Raw genomic sequence first — 20440 nt, 5'->3', positions numbered from 1 at the left:
TCCACCTAAAGTAGGAAGGTGTGTGCTGCGCTCTTCATCTTTTGTAGACTGAGTTCTAAATGGTTCAGACTCAGGGGTATTCAAAATGAAGCTTCAGGGGACGTCAGGGCTGGCCAGGTAAGCACAGTATTTCTTTCTTAGTCCTGTTGCATCTAATTATATTTCATATGATTTACTCCCATGTTTGCCATTTTATCTTTTAAACTAAAATATTCCTGATAAAATATATTCCTTTTTTTAAGATAAAACTCAACTACTACTAATCTAGATGAAATACTACTACTGATATAAACATAAACAACAGAAATACTATGTGCAATATAAGCTTATCAACCATAAATAGACATTTAAAATATTGAATTTGACAAGTAGGCCAGTTTTTAATTATACAAGTCATTTGGAATAGAGACATTTATCTACATCCTCTCTGATTGCACCTAGCCCTAAGTGTATAATTTTGTCTTGCTTTGTAAATAATAATTCAGCACCACAATAAGATACTTACAGAGTAGGAAACTCAAGGCACAAAGGGCTTATGAAATTGTTGGCATTGTTTGAAGACAACATACTCAAGATGAATAACGTTTAAAGGAATTGTTGAGGCAAACAACAAAATTCTCTGTACAGGAAAAACATAAAAATGTTAACCTAATTTAATAAGGGATAAGTGTATTTTTCTGTAATAAATATAATATAGAAATGTGAAATGATTAATGGAAATCTTTTGTAATATAAAAAACACTTAGAAAACACATAAGAATCAAACTTAGAGATTTGTGGGAAAATGAGTAATGAGGAATTCAACTATATTGACTTTTATTATGTGTCTAGATCAGAATATACATTTTAAAACATTTACATCTTATCACATTTATGCTCTAAATGTGAACATACAAAAAGTGACATTCTTGATCCCCATGGGCAAATTAGCAAAAAACCCTGGCTAAAGTGAACAACCTTATTAATAAAAAGCACCCACTGTTTATGGAAAAATATGGAAAGAAGATTGTGATAGGAAGGTACAGTTCCATTAAGAACCATTAATAAGCAAAGATGACATAGAACAATCAGACCGGGGAGATGGTGCAATGGGTAAGGAGGTACTTCCTGCCCAAGCATGAAGTCTTGAGTTCAGATCCTCAACTGTAAGGTAGCTGAGGCAGCATGGGCATATAACCCCAGAACTGGGGCAAAGGGGCAGAGGGGAGGCAGGTGGCTCTTAGGGACTTGCTGCTCAGCCAATGTAGCCAATAGGATGTGTTCCAGGCTCAGCAAGAAACCCTATCTCAAGATATAATAATAATAATAATAGTATTAATGTCAACAACAAAAGGTAAGATGAGGATCCAGTTGAGGAAGACATCTTAAAGTCTACTTCTGGCCTCTGTATACACCTGCACACACACCTTCAGAATGGACAATATTCCCTTAAGTAAGCCAATATTTTCTCCTAATACTAAAGGATAAAACTCAAAAGGAAAATATAATCAGAGTATCTAAATGCTAAATTTAATATCCATGTACAAAAGTTTGAGTACATAAAATATTATGAAGCATTTAAAATTATTTGCTAGCTTATGACACAGCAAATAGTAAACACAAACACTGATTTTCTGAATTACATCTGATAAATTGATTTTGAATTCTGTGACCTCACAATGAAAGCCCAGCAAGACAAAACACTCTTTCTTAATGTTATCAACCTTATTTGATAGGACAAATAGAACCTATTAACTGCAAAGTAGAAAGGAGACACACATGTTGGTTAGATCACAAGAGTTTACAAATTAACAAACTGAGAATCCACAAAAGTTCTCTGACATTGTTTATTATTATTATTATTATATTTGTGTTTTAATTTTACATACCAGCCATGGGTTCCCCTGTCCTCCCCCTCCCGCCCCCACCCCCATCTTACTCCATCCCTTCCCCTCCATTCCCATCTCCTCCAGGGCCAAGACTCCCCTGGGGATTCATTTAAACCTGGTGGATTCAGTACAGGCAGGTCCAGTCCCCTCCTTCCAGGCTGAGCAAAGTGTCCCTGTGTAAGCCCAAGGTTCCAAACAGCCAGCTCATGCACTAAGGACAGGTCTGGGTACCACAGCCTGGATGCCTCCCAAACAGTTCAAGCTATTCAATTGTCTCACTTATCCAGAGGGCCTGATCCAGCTGGGGGCTCCACAGCCTTTGGTTCATAATTCATGTGCTTCCATTCGATTGGCTATTTGTCCCTGTGCTTTTTCCAGTCTTGGTCTCAACAATTCACGCTCTTACAGTCCCTCCTCTTTCTCGACAATTGGAGTCCTGGAGCTCCACCTGGGGCCTTGGTGAGGATCTCTGCATCCACTTCCATCAGTTATTGGATGTGAGTTCCAGCACAAAAGTTCTCTGACATTGTATATGAAATATTTGCTTTGCAATGAATTTTTAACTAAAGAGGAAACTCAAAATTTCTATTTTTCTTATTTATACCCACTTTTATTGATTTCTAGATAACAAGTAAAAATCATGTACATTTAAGGCATACAATTTGATGCTTTGATTTTTTATAGATTTTTAAATAGCCTTAATGAAAGTAGCACATCCATTACCCCCTATCGAGCCCTTAGTACTTGTTGATATTGCTGTTTTGGGAAGAACATGGTTCATCCTCTCAGCACCTTTAAATACCGTGCAAGGTTGCCAGTTACAGACATGTTGTATGCAATAGATCTCCAGAATCTATTTGATTCGCTTAGGTGAGGCTATATATCTTTTGGCCAGCATCTTCCATGTATCTAACTGTCGACTCCAGTCCTCCTACATTGCAGCAGCACACCAGACCTTCCTGTTCCTCTCCAGCTGTACCTCCGTGCCCATCAATCAGCATTTCTCATTATTTTTCCTACCTTTTCCCCATCCTTGGTTAACAACCATTTTATTCTCTGTTTCCATGAAGTCAGCTCTTACAGATTGCACATGATATTAGTGAGGTCACTCAGTGCCTGATAGTGCCTGGCTTTCTCACTGAACAACAACAACAATAACAACAACAACCACCACCACGACCACAACAACAAAATCTCTGTGTTACAAATGACAGGATTCTGTTCTTAAAGGATGGATAGTGCTCCATACTGTGTACATATCACATTTTCTTCATCCATTTATCAGTTGATGGGTATAGATCCAAAAAAATCTTTGCATAAGCCAATGTCAAAATACTTTTCATTATTATGTTTTTCAGAACATTTATTTGAGTTAATTTTTGTAGATTATATAAGGGTTCAATTTCATTCTCCTATATGTGGTTATCCATTTACCTCCTTGATGCTCTGACATCTTTATCAAAGGTCATAATGGATTTTAACTTTGGCCTCTCCATTTCATTGGCCTGTGCATCTCTTTTTACACTGTTATCATAATAGTTTGATTATTAAAGCTTTGTGATTTATTTTGAAACCAGGAAGTACATTCTCTGGCATCGTAGAAGTGATGTTAGAAGACTGTATCTGGGTATATAGGATTGAGAGAAATTTTTAATATTGTCCTTTTAGATTGTTCTGTGTTTTGGTGTTTTAAAGAATGATTGTGTTATTTTATAATAATACCAAGGAATGTTTTAAATAATAAAACAGAATATAATAAAAAAGTTTAATGTCCATCTAAGAAAACATACTGAAATCTTAGTACTGGAAATTGTTATTTATTAGATTAGAGGTTGTTAAAATTGTCTTTGGGAAAATTTTTATAATTGCCAATATGCTTGATAAAGAAAAGAAAGAGAACAAAAGATAATTGAGTATTTACCTTGGAAAATCTAAGAAAAACAACAATAAAACAAAAACCACAGAAAAATTAAAACATTTAGGAAGAAAATCATTATTTGCTGCATATAAAAAGCAATAGAATGGAGTTAGGATTGAGACTAGATAGCTAGAAAGGAGAAAACTGCAGAAACAACCAACATGAAGTGTATTCTTTGAAAGCTATCTAAAAGAGCAAACTGTTTGCTACAAGATTGGTAAAATGGCAGAAAATATAAAATACAAAATGAAAAGTAGACGATGTGGAACTAGCTAACAACACAGAAGTCATTAGAAGTACAACATCCTTCACCTTATACAGAGGGAAATCCAAGGGAGACATACAATTGATAACAGGCATGTAAAATTTCAAAGATATTATTTCCTATTCTAGTCCACCGAACCAGTTACCAAAAGAGAAACAATGAAAGTGGTGTAAGGTGCTCTCAAGATGAGTCAGCAGGGATGTTGTAGGCAGCTGTGGGCTATCTTCATCTAAGACTATCCAATAAAGTATTTCATGTTTCATGTAGCCAACACAGCCTTGTCATCATCACCCAACATGTAGTGCACAGAAAGGAAATTCAGTTATGAGCAGCCATGTAAACACCTCACTTTCACCTACATAGAATTCAGTAGTGCAATAAAGTAAACTGCAACCCAACACGTAGGAATTGTTCTAGACATGCAATGAGGTAATAGACCTTGCCTCTGTAGCTGACTTTTAAGGCCGACTTTTATCAAAGAAAACCTCTTGGGTGATTCAGAAGAGGATGGAGGATTGAACACCACCTCTAAATTTACACCCTATCAATATTGTTTTAAAAATTTTCTCTGTGGTTATATTTTTATGATAGAGCTCACAAACGCAGGGAAAAGAAGAGGACACAGGACAGTATGATGTTAGAGGTATAGCAGCATCTTGGTGTGCCTAAACCGATATAACAGAGGTAGAAACTAAATCCTGAGCTGGCTACTTAGATATCTAAGCCTTGATTCTATCCATGCCTTAGAGCTCTCAACAGGCTAAAGATTTAGATGTGCCTGTTGATAACCTCCCAGAGGAGATAAAAGAAGAGAAAAAGAGCAGCTAAAATAAGGAAACTACCAGTTATTTCAATATCTACTCCTAAGCCCCTGTTTCTCAGTGGCTGGCATTCTCCCTTCCTTCAGCTTGGAGGAAAATTGGGTTTCAGACTGAAGGGACAGCTGGCCCCACACAGGACATTTGGGCTTTCCAGGAAACGGCACAGTCTGAAGCCTTATAGCTCATGTTGATATCCTTCTTTCTTTTCTCCTACTGCATCTCAGAGTACTGTAGCCCAGCCTGTTTTATCTGCTGGTCAATGTTCTTTTGACCTTTAGCCTGAGCAATCTGACCAGCCCAAAGAAGAAAAACATGAAATTGTTGCGATTTTCATATTTGTGAGTATTTCATATTCTGGAACGTGAATTCAAATGTCAGTGTGTGAACTCAGTATCTCTAAGAAGCTCTGTGCAAGACTCACACGACATAAGCAGACTTTAGATATCCATATGTGTAGAAAACCTGCAATGCAAAGCACAGCACAGCAAAATTGACAAAACCACTAAATGGGAAATTAAACAAAAACTGAGAGGAGCTATTATCTAGGGAGAAAAAACAAAAGCCCACGAACACTAATATTTCCAGATGCTGATGAAACAGGGGCTTCACAGGAAAAAAAAAGAACAAAGGACTGTTTTGAGAACAGAGAAAAGTCTTGGCAATTAAGTGAAGAATAACATATGTGATACGGTACTAAAGTCAACCACTCCTGAATTGCTTTGGTACCACAAATCTCAGAGCCGGACGAAGTGTCTCAGGTGTTAACTATTGTTATCTCTCAGTCATCCCCTCCCGACCATTTTGCCAAGTACTCAAGTCAGCTGGGCCAATACTCAGCCTCCCCGAGTGTGTCCATAGTGATCAAATTAGGCCTTTTCTTTTCGCTCAGCTGTCTAGACAAGCTGAGGACACATGATCTCACAGAAGTGTACAGATTGATCCACTCCTCAGGCCAGAGATTGGTCACAGTAAAGCAGATGCAGAAAACACACAGGCGAGTGTTTTCTCTCAAACTGCACAAAGCTTGACTCTGTTTGATTTCCAACTCTTGTGGCTGCATAACTTCTCATGGATCTTGACTTGATGCCTGATACTCAGAGAACTAGTACTTTACCTTCCAAGAAATCTAAGTCTGTAAACAACAGACCAGTAGGCCACCCTTTTTCAAGCTTCTTCAACTATCAACAGGGATGTTTCCCTGTTCTCACACAGCTAGATTTGCTGTTGCTCCTCAATTTTCCATTAATTGCTTTTGGCACTAAACAATGCAATTGGTCGTTAATACAGTGATAACTATGTGACTGAGAAATTAGATAAAATTAGAATATATTTTAATTTAAATGAAAGAACACTAATAGAGAGACTCCATGTTTAATTTAAGTTGCTTACAAGCATGAATAGTTTTGAGAAGTACTGACCAAAGAAAGAAAGGAAATGTGTACTAACTGGAAAAAAGGAGCTGAATTCATTACTGTTGGGTGAGTCTACATTTTAGGTAGTATTCCTAGATGTTTTAAATAAATCAACTGAATAGTAATGCTCCTCTTGTAATTGGCATTTTTTGTTTACTGTTTTAAAGGCCTATCAGAGACATAAGAATATATTGCTTAAAATGAAGGAAATGAACATAAAATATTGACTTTATTGTGTTATAATTTGGGTTTACCTGTTAGTCAAATGTCATTTTGATCCATATGTATTATTTTATACTAAATTTGTTCCAAACCCAGCAAAACAGTCCATTGCTTATGAAGCATAGAAGTAATAGAATACATCATTGAAATTACAAGAAATATCATCTTCCTTTAAAATTCAATATTGATGTGTTAAGTATCTACCATAGCCTTTCTTTGCTTGATTTTGAGGTCAGAAAAATGTCATGCAGTAAATGTCCAAGAGGGTTTTATTGTAGGATAATCAATTTATCTTCTGACATGTAAGATTTCAGAAATATAAAACATTTCTGTGTATCTGTAACTATTAGCCCTTTGTTTTTACAGCTACATCTCATATACACATGTCAGCTCTTTCTAACCTGTGTTGATTCCTTGCTACATCTGCATAATTCATGCTCTTACTTAGTTGCCGGTTCCTTTAAGCTCTTGCGTTCATCTCTTTTCCGTGCTAATAATCATGCTAATACAGCCTCCTCTACAGCCAACCTTCCTGTCTATCCAAGACAACATGGCCTAGAATTGGATATGGTCTTTATTTCTTTTAGACTCACCTCTAATTGATCCTTTGTTTCTGCTCGGCTCAGCTGAATAAACTAATACACCCAGAGCTTCTGTGCTTCTGCTCATAAATTAATTCCTTCCCGTTTCCCTGGCAAATTCTGGACCAAATCTTCTGCATTCCTTAGTTAATAACCTCCACCTCTGAATCCTCTTTGCTGGGCCCAGGCAGCCCCCTGAAGATAGGTTCTGCTCTTACCTATACGTTTCTTCTCTCAATACTTTCAGCAATAATAAACAGCATCTTCAGGAGATATGTTGCAAGCCCCTGTTTTGCTTGCAGGAAAGACTGGAGGGGGTGGAAAAGATCATTCAAAGAGACTATATCATTCATATTCACTATGAAACCAAGTGTCTTGTGAGAGAGGCCTTATAAGGACTATTCTTCTTACTCATTAGAGGTTCTAACACATCTCTCCCAGGTAAGTCGTGGTGTGCCTGATGTCATACACTAACCTATCCTGTGCCTTTTCTTCCTAGGATGTGGCCATCCCTCACAGGCCTGTCTCTCTTCATCCTTTATATCAGTCTAAACTCTGCCCTCCTGCTAAATCCCTGCTGCATCCACAGACCTTGTCTCATGCTGACTGTCTTATCCCAGGACCCTTCAGTCATTTGTCCTCCTTCTCACTGAGGGATGAACAGGAGAAATCCCCCACTCTCCTTAGTCAGAACACATGCAATAAGGTGAGACTATTTACCCAAACGAGAATTGTTCTCTGCTATGAAACCTCAGGGTGCTTAACTTCTGAAGCTTACATATAATGAGAAAGTGTAGATAAAATCTCTAAGTGCTTGTGTTCTTTAATATGTAAGTATATCAGCACTATTGGAACTTGGATTGAGTTGTATCACTTTAAGTAGGTGACAGCTGACGTTGAGAAATAATAGACAATTATTTTCTTTTAAATGTCCATTCCTTTTCTATGTTCCTCAACAAGTCATGATTTAACCACAATGTGGAAATGTAAAGGAAGCTTCTAGAACTTTATGTGGTGGCATTATTAATTAATGTTCCAGTTTTATTTCAGTATCTTTAAAAGTTTAAGTAACTGCAATGACTTGTTGAGGAGACATAGCAGCAGACAGTGAGCAAGGAAATACTTATAATTATTTCAGGTATCTTGCAAAATAACCTTAATATTTTATTAAATAATATGCCTATCTATATAATAGTTTCTAGTAAATATATATGTAAATTATAATATGTTCAATACCTAGATACCTATATATATGTATATATATACAAGCTAGTTTTTTAATATGTATGATAATATATTTATGATTGGCATTGGAGTACATTCATGTGACCTACTAGCAGTACACAGCACCATTGAGTGATGTTTGAGTATGTGCCTTTTCCTTTTCATCTTTTATCATAGCAACCTGGTTATCTAATACAGTCTCCCAGACCCTAAAATTTTCCCTAAAACAACACTTGCCTTTCAATTAAATAAGTAATTCAGATTTCAAAATCTTATTTAAAAGAATTTATCTAAACATTCTCCATGGCCAATAAAATGCATCCCTACTTTTAAGAATAAAAACAAAGGTATCTCCTAGGAGCCGGCAGGACAAAAATCCCTTGGCCCTTGAGATTTTATTCATGTTTAAAGGAAATAATATTGATAACCTACTCCAAAGACAGTTATTTGAAAAGTGGGTATGGGTGTATAAGGAAGAATTAGCTTATTATATCTTATGCCATATATAATGAATAAAACAAGCAGTCTTGAATTAAACAACTTTTATAGGATCAATTTCCTACTATCAACATTTAGAGTGAGATTACTATTGATTTTAGGTGTGTCTTGCTCTTGGTGTTTGACAAAAAGAAGTATATACCCTGGAAGGAACCATCTTATCTGTCTTATAAATTATCATGAATGATAGGTTTTGGTGATATTTTATAGGTATGAATTATACTAAGCAGGTACATCTTTTGACATCTTTGTGATACTAACTGTAACTGTTCAACAATATTAGATCTAGTATTTCATTCCTAGTTGAGCTTTGCTTGTTGCGGCTATGAAAAACATTGCACAAGAGCCATATGCCTTCAGATATTGTAGACTTGCCTGTAGTGGCCAATATACAGTGGTAGGTTCATTATAGTCTATGAGATTGGTCTCAGCACAGGCAATGCAAGTGAGGATCTATTTCAGAAGAGAAATTTAAAAGGTAAAAGCTGTTTATGAACTAGACAACTTTCATGAATAGATTTTTGTCTTTCGGAGTCTAAGATTCATTTATATTGAACAAAAAGCCATTCATACCCAAAATACTAATAAAAATCATCTTGTAGTAAGACAGTATTTGTCAAAGGAAGATTTAACTGATAAGTCATATATTCCGAATTTTCCTGTTAAAATATATAAATTACTAAATTTTATAGGTATGCTTTGAAATATGTCATAGTTATGGGTTAATATTTTATTATTACCAACATTTCTGGTTTATTTGAAAAACCCCCTTGCAATCTGGAATTGTAAACCACAATTTACCATGTAAGTGAACTTTCTCCTAATGTGCTAATGTTACTCTCCAGCTTGACCTTACAACTTTACCTACAAATGAATCTTCCCACTCTTTCTTCTGAAGAACTTTCTGGGAATGCATGCTGAATTTTACTTGATTGTTCAGTATGCAGGGTTTCTCATCAACTAAGACTGCAGGGTTCAGCAGGCCTTCATTCTTTTGTTGAAGTTGCAGCACATTCTTCTAAATTTCCACCAAACTCTTTGTATCTTAATTTAGACCCTAGTCCCTTCCCTCCTTTCCTACTTTCTAATTAGAAGTCCATAATGAGATCACATTACATCATATGATGAGGTTCACACATTTTGATTTCATCTTATTCTGAGCTGCCTTATCCATCTTCCTTTATTTTTTCTCTCTAGTAAAAGGAAAGCCACACCTTTTAGTTCCTCCCATTGTCCTGAGAGAACTATAGGCCAGTGGGTAAGAGCATATTACTTCTGCTTTGGCTATTTAAATTCATTATTTAATTCCATCCATTTCAGACAGGGATATTTAGTGAGTAATTTATCCTTAGCATGCTTGTTTCCTCATCTTTTAAAATGAGTATTATAACAATAACCAGTTTATTAGAGTATATAAGAACTTGAACTAAAGTTTATTAATATATAACAAAGGAATTATGTGACCGCAGTGAGCTTTGTGAATTCAAAGACTCCTAGCATTTCCAGTGTGCATTCTGCTTCCTGCATTCAGTTTAAGATATGAGTTCTCAGCCTGATGCCATTCCTGCCTGGATCCACTCTTTCCAACTATGATAGTGATGGACTCTTGGCCCTCTGGAACTATAAATCAAAATAAACCCTTCCTTTCATAAATTGCCCTGGTCATGGTTTTTATATTACTTATTTACTTAATCACAGCAATAGAAATATAGCTTGAAAAATCAAATTGGCATTTCACACTCATTCATTTTACTGGAAACTAGTTTGTATTGATTTCCTTACTTCTGTCATTAATATCATAATTCTGGAAGTCCTCAGACTGAAAGTTGGATTCATGTATTATAATCCATCTTTCTTTCACTTTGTACTTGTAGCTAGTAATTTCCCAGGTTGAATGGGATCTTCTTTGGCTGTGCAGTAGCATTATTTCACACTGTTCTGCATTGCCAGTCTACTTTATTTTTTTTGAAATGATGTACAAATTTTCCTCTAGGCATGCCATCAGCATCCCTTACACTTCCAGTTCCATAGAGATTCACCCCTTAGAAAATCACCTAGTTTTTCCCTTATGGGTATGAACATTTGTATATTATGAATCAGACAAATTATGCCTCCTTTTTAGTGAGGTTTCTTCATGCAGCATTTAAAGTGATCATTTCCCTTTTCTACAATCCTTGTCTGTGCCAAGCACCTCATGTGCTATTATAGATTGACATGTTTATTGAGCTTTTCTTGTTCATCTACAATGTGACACACTTGACATGATGTTTCTCACGTTATAGGCATTGTAGCAAATGTGTGTTAATGATGAACAATCTAAAAATGATCCATTTTCCACACTGTGAACTGCAGTTGCTAGGATAACCACAATTGTTTCTGTTTTAAGCAAATACTAAATCTGAATCAACTTACAGTCTGCCAATATGTTTAGAATAATCTTAGCAAACTGAAGAGAATTCCTTTGTAGACCCTCACAGAATTTCAGTCAGCTACTCCTGTGCCTCTAGAGCATATTGTTATCTGTATATAGAGGTGAGAAACTCTAAGGCTGTCTCAGAGGTATCATCTTAGTTGCCCACACGTCCTCCACTCCTCTGTAAACGTGCTTTGGCCACCAGAAGCCACCAGTATCCATATGTATGACTGTGCCAAACTAAACTTCATTTGTATTTGGAAATTAAAAAGAGTTCTTTTGGTATATACATGACATGCATGTGTTGGAGTGAAGGTTCTGGCATGAAAGTGGAAGTCAGAGGACAACTTTGTCCAATTGTTCCTCCCCTTCCTTCTTTACACAACTTCCAAGGATCAAACTCAGGTGTCCAGACTTTAAAACAGCAAGTGCCTTTACACTGGGTCAGCTCTTCAGCCCCTAAATTTTATTATAAACCTCAAATACTTTATTTGATTTTCTGCACCTTATTTGATTTTCCAGTTGATTGTGGACATGCCCAAATGAGGAAAATTCATGTCATTAATGCATCTTCTTATAGTTGATCTTTATAAATGAAATTATGATCCCTTTTAGGCATGTCTGAGTGCATTTAGAGATGATTACCTGAGGATAGAGGACTTACCCTTACAATGGGCGGTATGGGTGGTGCCATCCTATGGGCTGGAGTCCAGGACTGATCCAAAAGGGAAAGGGGGGCAGCGAATCAAACTTGAGCATTCCTGCTTCTTGATCTGTATTGCCGACTAACCTCTTTCTATTGTGATTTCCTTGCAATGATGCACACTGTCCTCAATGGTGAGCCAGAGTGAACCTTTCATCCCTACCAATTGTGACTTATTAGATATTTGGCCATAGAAGTGTCAAGAGTTACTGGTGCACACATGCTCCCAGCTGATGAGCAAGGCAGTGCTCTGCTTCCTCTCATATACTGTGCTGGAATGTTCCTGCCTGTGATCTGTCCAGTGTGGTCTATTTTATACCCTTTGTACTATAATTCATGATTTTAATATTTAAAATGGGCCCTAAATTTGGTGTTGTGTTCTTACATAAATAGGCTACAATGTGCCTTATAGGTAAAATAGCTGTTAAACTCTTCTTTATCATGAATTAGAATGCTATTAGCCAGGAATTTATTGTCAGTTGAGGAGTAGTATGTAAATTCCTACTAGAGGAACACATATAAAACAAATTATTGATTGGTTAATAAATATGTGAATAGAGATAATTGACTGACTGTTCATTTAGATTTCACAGAGAAGAGAATTGACATCTGAGAAATGACTTCATGAGTGAATTCCAAACAGGTTAGGGAAGTAAGGAAGTGAAACAAAGGCATCCTGTGAAGGTAATGTTGGCAAACAAGTTACCATTGTGGAGAAACTCCAAAAGACAAACAAAAAAATAAGGCAGGACCCATAGCTTGGAACAGTGCCAACTGAGAGGTGGGAAGGGAAGTATTGACAATCAGTTGAATCTGTACCAGGGCAGAGGAAATGGCTGGAGGAACAGCACTAACTTCTAGAGAGGGCGGCCAGCAGGTAAGGGAAAGCACAGGTGGACAGCATGGGCTTCATGTTAAAGAAGGAGAAGAAGCCATGTGTAGACATGGATGTATCTCTGCTCATCTATTATTTTATACTTTTGAACTACATTTGAAGTCTAGGCTTCCCCATATAAAAACTCTGGCTATCAAAATTTAAGAGTGGGTTTGAGGATATGGTTCAGTGTTAGAATCTCTACAAGATCACCTCCAAATCTCAAGAACCAAAAGATCTCATGGGCATTTTATTTTTGATGTGTTATTCATAGTCTTGATCCTGCTAAACATGGAAGGGGACAGAAGATAGATGTGTCAGGGCATGACACTTAGTAGAGGCATTTATATGATCCTATGGGCTCTTCACTGCTTTTCTTGGTCCTCAGTTGAGAACATGCAGAAAATGACTAAGTAAAAGCTTTATCATTCTGTATAACTCTTACTGTTTTCTTTATCCATCTCTACCTTATCTCTCCTGTTTTCTACTCCCATAATCTCTGGTATGTCTATCTGACTTTTTCAGTCAGCCTGAAGTTGTAATTCTTCTGGCCTACTTTATGCACTCAGTTGTCTGCACTCTTTTTTCATATTCCAATTACTTTTTCTTACTTGTATTTTGCCCAGCTGAGGCAGCGTGGTCAGAAAGTGATACCCTATCTGTGTTTCTTTCAGTTCCCACTCTGTTGATAGCAACACACCAGAAAGATGTAGCCCCTGTGTGAAAGACCCTGCTGAGTGAGAACTAAACCCCTAAAGTCTGGATGGGGCTCCTGATCTGCCTGCAGGGTGGCAGTTAGGATTTTCTAGGTAGTAAGGTGACATTACTGTGAAAACTTGAATGGTTTACAAGCAAGAACAAGATATCGACTGCTTTGAAGCCACAGGAGAAAATCCACAGGCATCCTTAAAAGTATTTTCTCTTCCTGTTTTTAAAACTGCATCTTATTTTCATGCCTTGTGAATGACCATGCAACCATGCCATTTCCCTTTCATTTTCTAAAAATACATCACCGTTCTTTACAACTATACTCAGTGTTATTCTGGGTTTGCTCACATCTCACCAAAGACATACAGATAAGGAGATTTCTTTGTGAGCTGACTGCCACTGTCATATAGTATATGTACATTCTTTTTTTTTTTTTCAGTAGAAAATGAGAGCTTTATGGATAAAAACAAAGGAATGAGAAGCAACCATTTGCCATAGCTCCCATCAAAACATGTCATCTAATACAAGCTATGTAACTTCCTTCTAGTTGCTCTTTATTGTGCAATGACAAATGTATTCACTATTGCTCACTATGCTGTCTGGTCTTATGTCAACTTGACACAAGCCAGAGTTATCTCAACGGAGGACATGCCTCCGTCAGATCCAGCTCTAAGGCATTTTCTTAATTAGTGATTGATGTAGGAGGGCCCAGCCTGAGCTAGTGGTCTTGGGTTCTATAGGAAAGCAGGCTGAGCCAGCCATGGGGAACAAGCCAGTAAGCAGCACCCCTCCATGGCTTGCTTCTGCATCAGCTCCTGCCTCCAGGTTCCTGCCCTGTTTGAGTTCCTGCCCTGGCTTCCTTCAATGTTGAACAGCAATTTGGAAGTGTAAGGCCGAAATAAACCCTTTCATCCCCAACTTGCTTTTATTTATTTATTTTTTATTAAGAAATTAATTTTACTTCTTCCTGTTCTCATGTGGTCTTCATATATGTACATTCTTAATGCACTGTCTAGCTCTAGCTTTCCTACCTCATTAAATTTAAATATCTCAGTGATTGTCTCTGGAATAGATTATTTGGAAACACACAAACAACAGCAGTGGAAACCCAAAGGTAGAAACAAAAACTGAACCCTGCAGCTTTCACTTCGTGACCAATCCATGCACCCCACGTTCTCCCTGTCCAGAAGCCCTCACATCCCTGGCCATACCCACCCCCACCCCTTTAGACCCTCAGGCAGCCCCATCTTGCTGACAGCAGAGCAAGCCTTTAGGATCTCTCAAATGTCTCAAATGTTTCTGTGTAGATAATTTGTGTTCTGATCAGTTTGGAGCTTTAAAAAACATAAATGAATAGATGCAGTTATTTTGAGGGAGTTTATATTTACAAATAGTTTTTTTTTGGTAAAGAAATATCTCATCTGTTCTTTAACAAACTATTTCTATCAGTGAATATCTATTTTAATAATTATAATGTTAATTACTTCAGTGTCACCTTTCATTATCAAGTATTCTGGTTTGATTAGTAGTGGCAATTATTCTTAGTGAAACGCAAGTTAAAACTCAACTGCAATGCCTGCTTATATGACATCTATTGCTGAATTTTTTTTTTTGTGAGCCATTAAGTTACTTTATATCTATATTTGAAAAAGTGATTCAGCCCCTTGTGGGGAAAATAAAATCTTTTGATTGTTACCAGGATCAAGTGAAAATTTTCCTTACACACTCTATTTTTTTTGTACTGAATTTAATTCACGTTTCCAGATCTAGCTTTATTAGTGTAAATTTGGTGCTAAAATGAAAGAAAACCGATCAGTTTAACGGAGAAGACAGGTCTTCATCTAAACGGCTTTTCCTTTATTGCAGCATGCTTCCTCCTGATACTGCCGTTTATTCCCATGTGTCTCTTGTCACTTTTTCACTCCAGTTTTCCCCCTCAGAATCCTATTCTAGGTAGCTGAATTTTATGTTCTGCCTCTGCACACTTGGTTGTTCTCTCAGCTTTCCTCGACACGAAGAAATCCATTCTTGCCACAAGGAAATAAAGATGGCTTATTCCGAGGCCAACTATGAGTGACCATGGCCTGGAATCGCAAACTTACATTACCTCAAATTCCATGGAGCTGTTTCATGAAGTCTTTATAGTAACAGGACAGAGGAAGTCATAAATCAAGCCATTTTTAAAAACACATTGGTGGAAATATCAGAGAAGCAGGTTACATCCAGGTGGGCAAATCTCAGCTATGGGCTTCTGAGTCTTGGCACTGTGATTAGTGGAGAAAAGAGGTTTGTTAATGTTGTCCAACAGTTTATATCTGTTTATCAGAATGTGAGCAATAAAAAGCTCTTTGAGGCTAAAGATAGCCCAAGATATACAGTAACTGGGTTCTAGACCTGCAACAGCCCAACCCTTCACAATCACAAAGTTTTAATCAGTCCATCACCCTTTGCCGCTACAGCCTCTTTCCAGGAATTCTTGTTCACAATATAGTTCAATTTACATAAGTGCTATTGGCTATATCATTTTGTTTTTTTTTACTATGCTTGTCTGTTCTGGGCTATAATTTCAGAATATTTGACTTGGTTTTGAAGCTCTACCTGACCCCAAACTGAGACAACTGCATCAGAATTACCGGGAGAAGTAGGAAACTACAAGCTTCCAACCCACATAGAATTCTTGCAAGTGGATTATAAATTTAATATTACATGTGCATTATACAAAGCATGAGTTAAATTTAGCACCTTTGAAAGGAGATTTCTTCTGATATTTTAACAAAAACTATTGATGCACAGAAGGGGAAGCTGGTTATAACTGGTCTGGGTCAAGAAACCCCCAAAGTAATCCTAAATTTTACCTACTAGTGGTTCAAAGGCTTTGGGCAGCCTTGAAACCGTTTGTCTCTTTAAGGTAAAATGTAAATATTTAGATTTAGAGACACAAAGTGCAGTCAAGAGTAAAGCAGCACATTGAGATAAGCTTCCAGATGATAAAGTGAAGGTCAAGTGAAGTAATTAGATTCAAAATTATGAAGACCTTGTCTTACCCATAACCTATTTCTCTTCTCAAACAAAGACTATAGATGGTGTCTATTTTATACAGAAACCAAGGAGTCCAGAAGTAGACAAAACATGATTATTTGTTTGTGTCACAAAGGTTTATTGAATCTCCAGTAAGCAAACACCTATCTGATCAGTGCTGCCCATGCCAAGGGGAACAAGCAAAGAGAGGTGAGAAGGGCTTAACTAGGGATTGGCTTTCTATGTAGGAAAAACAAAGTAAGAAATTAAACAAGAAAAACAATTGAGGGCCATCACCATGTAGATGTTCTGTCGTCTATGATATCCCAAACTCCTCTGATGAATCAGGGCTGACTAACAAAGAATGTGACCTAGATAAGATAGGAGATGAGAATAAAGCAATGGCCTGGCCCTTGCTGGGTGGGAGACAGCAGCGGAGTTGGGGGGGGGGGGGGGAAGACAGAAGCTCTGGAAAAAGAAATGTGGGCCTGTGGTCAGGAACCCTGGGAATTGGCTAGCAAGAAGTCAGATTGTTAGGTGGGCTTCTGCTTTTGTGGGCTTATTGGGCTGTTTGAATTGGGAGGAGAATCTGGGGAACATACCAAGTTCTCCACCAGAGGGCAGAGGCATTTCAATATCATAGGTGTCTTAGTAGTGGTGGTTTGGTATGTATTGAAGAATCCCTGAAATTTGGTAAAAAACTGATATTTAGAGAAAAAAAATTTGATATTTATTTTACAGATGGTATATTATTTAAGTTTCAAAGCAATTGTAAAATGGGTTTCCTTTTCTCTATACATGAGGAAGCAGGAACAGAAAGCATAGATAATTTGCATAATATTCTATAAGATATTTTAAAATCTGGTGCTGGATTAGTTGCTCCTCAGAGACTCTCCTACAAACCTTATCAGCCAACAGCTTCATTGTCTCTACATTGTTACCACCTGCAGATCACAGGCTTTCAATCTGCTCCAAGGAGATACTTTTGTTTATTTAGTTATTTTACATTCCAACCAAAGTTTCCCCTCCTTCCTCTCTTTCTAGTCCCCATGCCTGCTCCAACCCTGTCTCATCTACTCCTCCTCTACTGTATATCTTCAGATACAGGTAGATATCCCATTGGATATCATCCAGCCATGGTAGTTACACTGAGACTAGGCACCTCCTCTTCCATTAAGACTGGATGAGGCAATCCAGTAGGATGAAAGGGTCCCCAAAGTAGGCAACAGTCAGAGACATCCCCTGCCCTCACTGTTCCAAGTCTCACAGGAAAACCAAATTACACAACTGTAACATACATGCAGAGGGCCTAGATCAGTCTCATGCAGGTTCAATCTCTGTGAGCCCCCATGAGTCCAGGTTGGTTCTGTGGGCTTTCTTGTGGTGACTTTGACACCACTGGGTCCTATAATCCTTCATCCCCCTCTTCTTAATTATTCCCTGAGCTCTGCCTAATGTTCGGCTGTGGATCTCTGTATCTGTTTCCATCAGTTGTTGGGTGAAGCCTCTCTGATAACAGTGGGCTAGGCACCAATCTAAGAGCATAGCAGAATATCATTAGGAATCATTTCATTGTCATTTTTTTCCCCCATCCAAGTTTGGTTCTGGGGTATCCTGCCTCTAGGTCCTGATCTTCAGCAGGGAGCTCCCTCTCACAGTAGGGTCTTCAGCTATGCCAGTCATTAGTGGTCACTGTCACAATTTCTGCATCTTATTTACCACAGCACATCTTGTAGATAAGACAAATTGTAAGTTGAAGGATTGTAGCTGGGTTGGTGTCCCAGTCCTTTCACTGAAGTCTTACTTGGTTACAGGAGATGGCTAGTTTGGACTCTCTATCCCCTATTGCTAGGCATCTTAGCTAGGGTTACCATCATAGATTTCTGGAAGTATCCATTGCTTTAAATTTCCAGCTCATTCCAGAGATGCACTCAGATTCCAATTGTCTCTCCTAGTACTGTCTCCATCCACGTTTCCCTGATCTTATCCCTCTTGTTCTAATCCCCATTCCCCTTCCAGGCCCCTTCCCACATCCTCTGCAAATGACGATTTTGTTCCTCCTTCACATTCATATAATCCCCCTTCCCACTTGAGCCATCCTTGTAATTTAACTTCTCTGGATCTGTGGGTTATAAAATTGTTCTTCTTTTCTTTACGCTAATATTCACTTATGAGTGAGTCTATACAAAAATCCCAGAATAGCTAAAACAATCCTATACAATAAAAGAACTTCTGGAGGTACCATTATCCCTGCTTTAAAGGTGTATTACAGAGCAATGTTAATAAGGACCATATGGTATTGACATAAAAACAGACAAGTTGATCAATGGAACCAAATTTAAGACCCTGACGTAAATTCACACACCTATGAACATCTGATTTTTTTTGACAAAGAAGCCAAAATTATACAACGGAAAAAAGCATCTTCATCGAATGGTGCTGGTCTAACTGGATGTCTGCATGTAGAAGAATGCAAATAGATCTATATCTATTACCCTGCACAAAACTCAAGTCCAAGTGGATTGAAGACCTCAACATATGTTGTAGAATAATAATTTAAGATGCGTCACATGTGTTTATGCTATGGAACATTTGTTTTAATGATGCAAAGACGTGTTGCCTTCTTTTATGTTGCATTTTTTTAACTCTGTGGAGCTGCATTACTTTGCCTGTCTAAAACACCTGATTGGTATAATAAAGAGCTGAATGGCTAATAGCAAGGCAGGAGAAAGGATATGTGGAGCTGGCAGGCAGAGTGAATAAATAGGAGGAGAAATGATTGAAGAGTGAGAAAAGAAGGAGGAAGACTTCGGGAGCCAGTCACCTCACCACCTAACCACAAAGCCAGCCACCCTGCTACACAGCAAGACACGGAGTAAGAAGTAAAGAAAGGTAGACAGAAATAGAGAAAAGTGAAAGCCCAGAGGCAAAAGATAGATGAGATAATTTAAAGAAAGCTGGCTAGAAATAAGCCAAGCTAAGGCCAGTCATTCATAAGTAAGAATAAGCCTCTGTGTGTTTATTTATTTGGTAGCTGGGTAGTGGGCACCCGAAGAGTAAAAACCAAAGAGCAAAGAGCCAAAAGAGTAAAAAAAAAAAGAGCAAGAAACATAAAACCAGATACAAAGAACCTGATAGAAGAGAAAGTGTGGAATAGCCTTGAACACATTGGCACGGGAGACCACTTCCTGAACAGAACACAGTAGCACAGGCACTGAGACCGACAATTAACAAACGGGACCTCTTGAAATGGAAAACCTTCTGTAAGGTTACGGACACTGTCAACGGGACAAAACAGCAGCCCACAGAATGGGAAAAGATTTTTTTTAAACCAACTCCACATCTGATAGAGGGCTAATATCCAAACTATATTAAAATCTCAAGAAGCTAGACATTAACAAAACAAGTAATCCAATTAAAAATGAAGTGTCGATCTAAACAGAGAATTCTCAAATGGCTAAGAAACACTTAAAGAAATGTTCAAGGGAGGCTACATAGCAGGGGGGGACCCTAGGATGACTGTGGCTTATAATAAGTTTTGGTTTTACTCAATGACTGGGCAAGTCTCAGTGAAATATTTCACTATTAGGATAAGAATTTGTACTGTATCAAGCTGGTAATAGAAAAACAAACAAATAAACAAACAAAAAATAAATAAATAAACCAAAAAACCCCAACCAACCAACCAAACAAAAACAGACAAGAAATGTTCAAAATCCTCAGCCATTAGGGAAATGAAAATCAAAATGACACTGATTATGTCAGAATGATTAAAATAAAAAACACAAGTGACAGCTAATGTTGGAGAGGATATGGAATAAGGGGAACACTCCTCCACTGCTGGTGGGAGTACAAACTTGTACAACCAGTTTGGAAATAAATATGATGGTTTCTCAGAAAATTGGGAATTTATTT

The 20440-nt window shown here is 37.6% G+C and overlaps 1 protein-coding gene across 24 annotated transcripts in view; it reads left to right on the top strand.

Moving 5' to 3' along the window:
* The window catches only part of LOC118587711 (muscular LMNA interacting protein), a 228472-nt gene that overhangs the window by 180531 nt on the left and 27501 nt on the right, over positions 1-20440 (top strand). For 15 of the 24 annotated variants that reach the window (XM_036193739.1, XM_036193738.1, XM_036193740.1 and 12 more), the window contains one exon: positions 7587-7793. The exons of 8 other annotated variants lie outside the window; for them this stretch is intronic. In XM_036193739.1, the coding sequence (XP_036049632.1) occupies positions 7587-7793 (207 nt within the window). Of the gene's footprint in view, positions 1-5096; positions 5181-7586; positions 7794-20440 lie in introns of those variants that run through there. One more of the 24 variants, XM_036193724.1, reaches the window with a different exon arrangement.

The sequence above is a fragment of the Onychomys torridus genome, chromosome 7 (assembly GCF_903995425.1).
Source record: "Onychomys torridus chromosome 7, mOncTor1.1, whole genome shotgun sequence".
NCBI classification, from domain to species: domain Eukaryota; kingdom Metazoa; phylum Chordata; class Mammalia; order Rodentia; family Cricetidae; genus Onychomys; species Onychomys torridus.
Note: the sequence above shows the minus strand (reverse complement) of the source record. Positions and strands in the feature narration are given on the sequence as shown.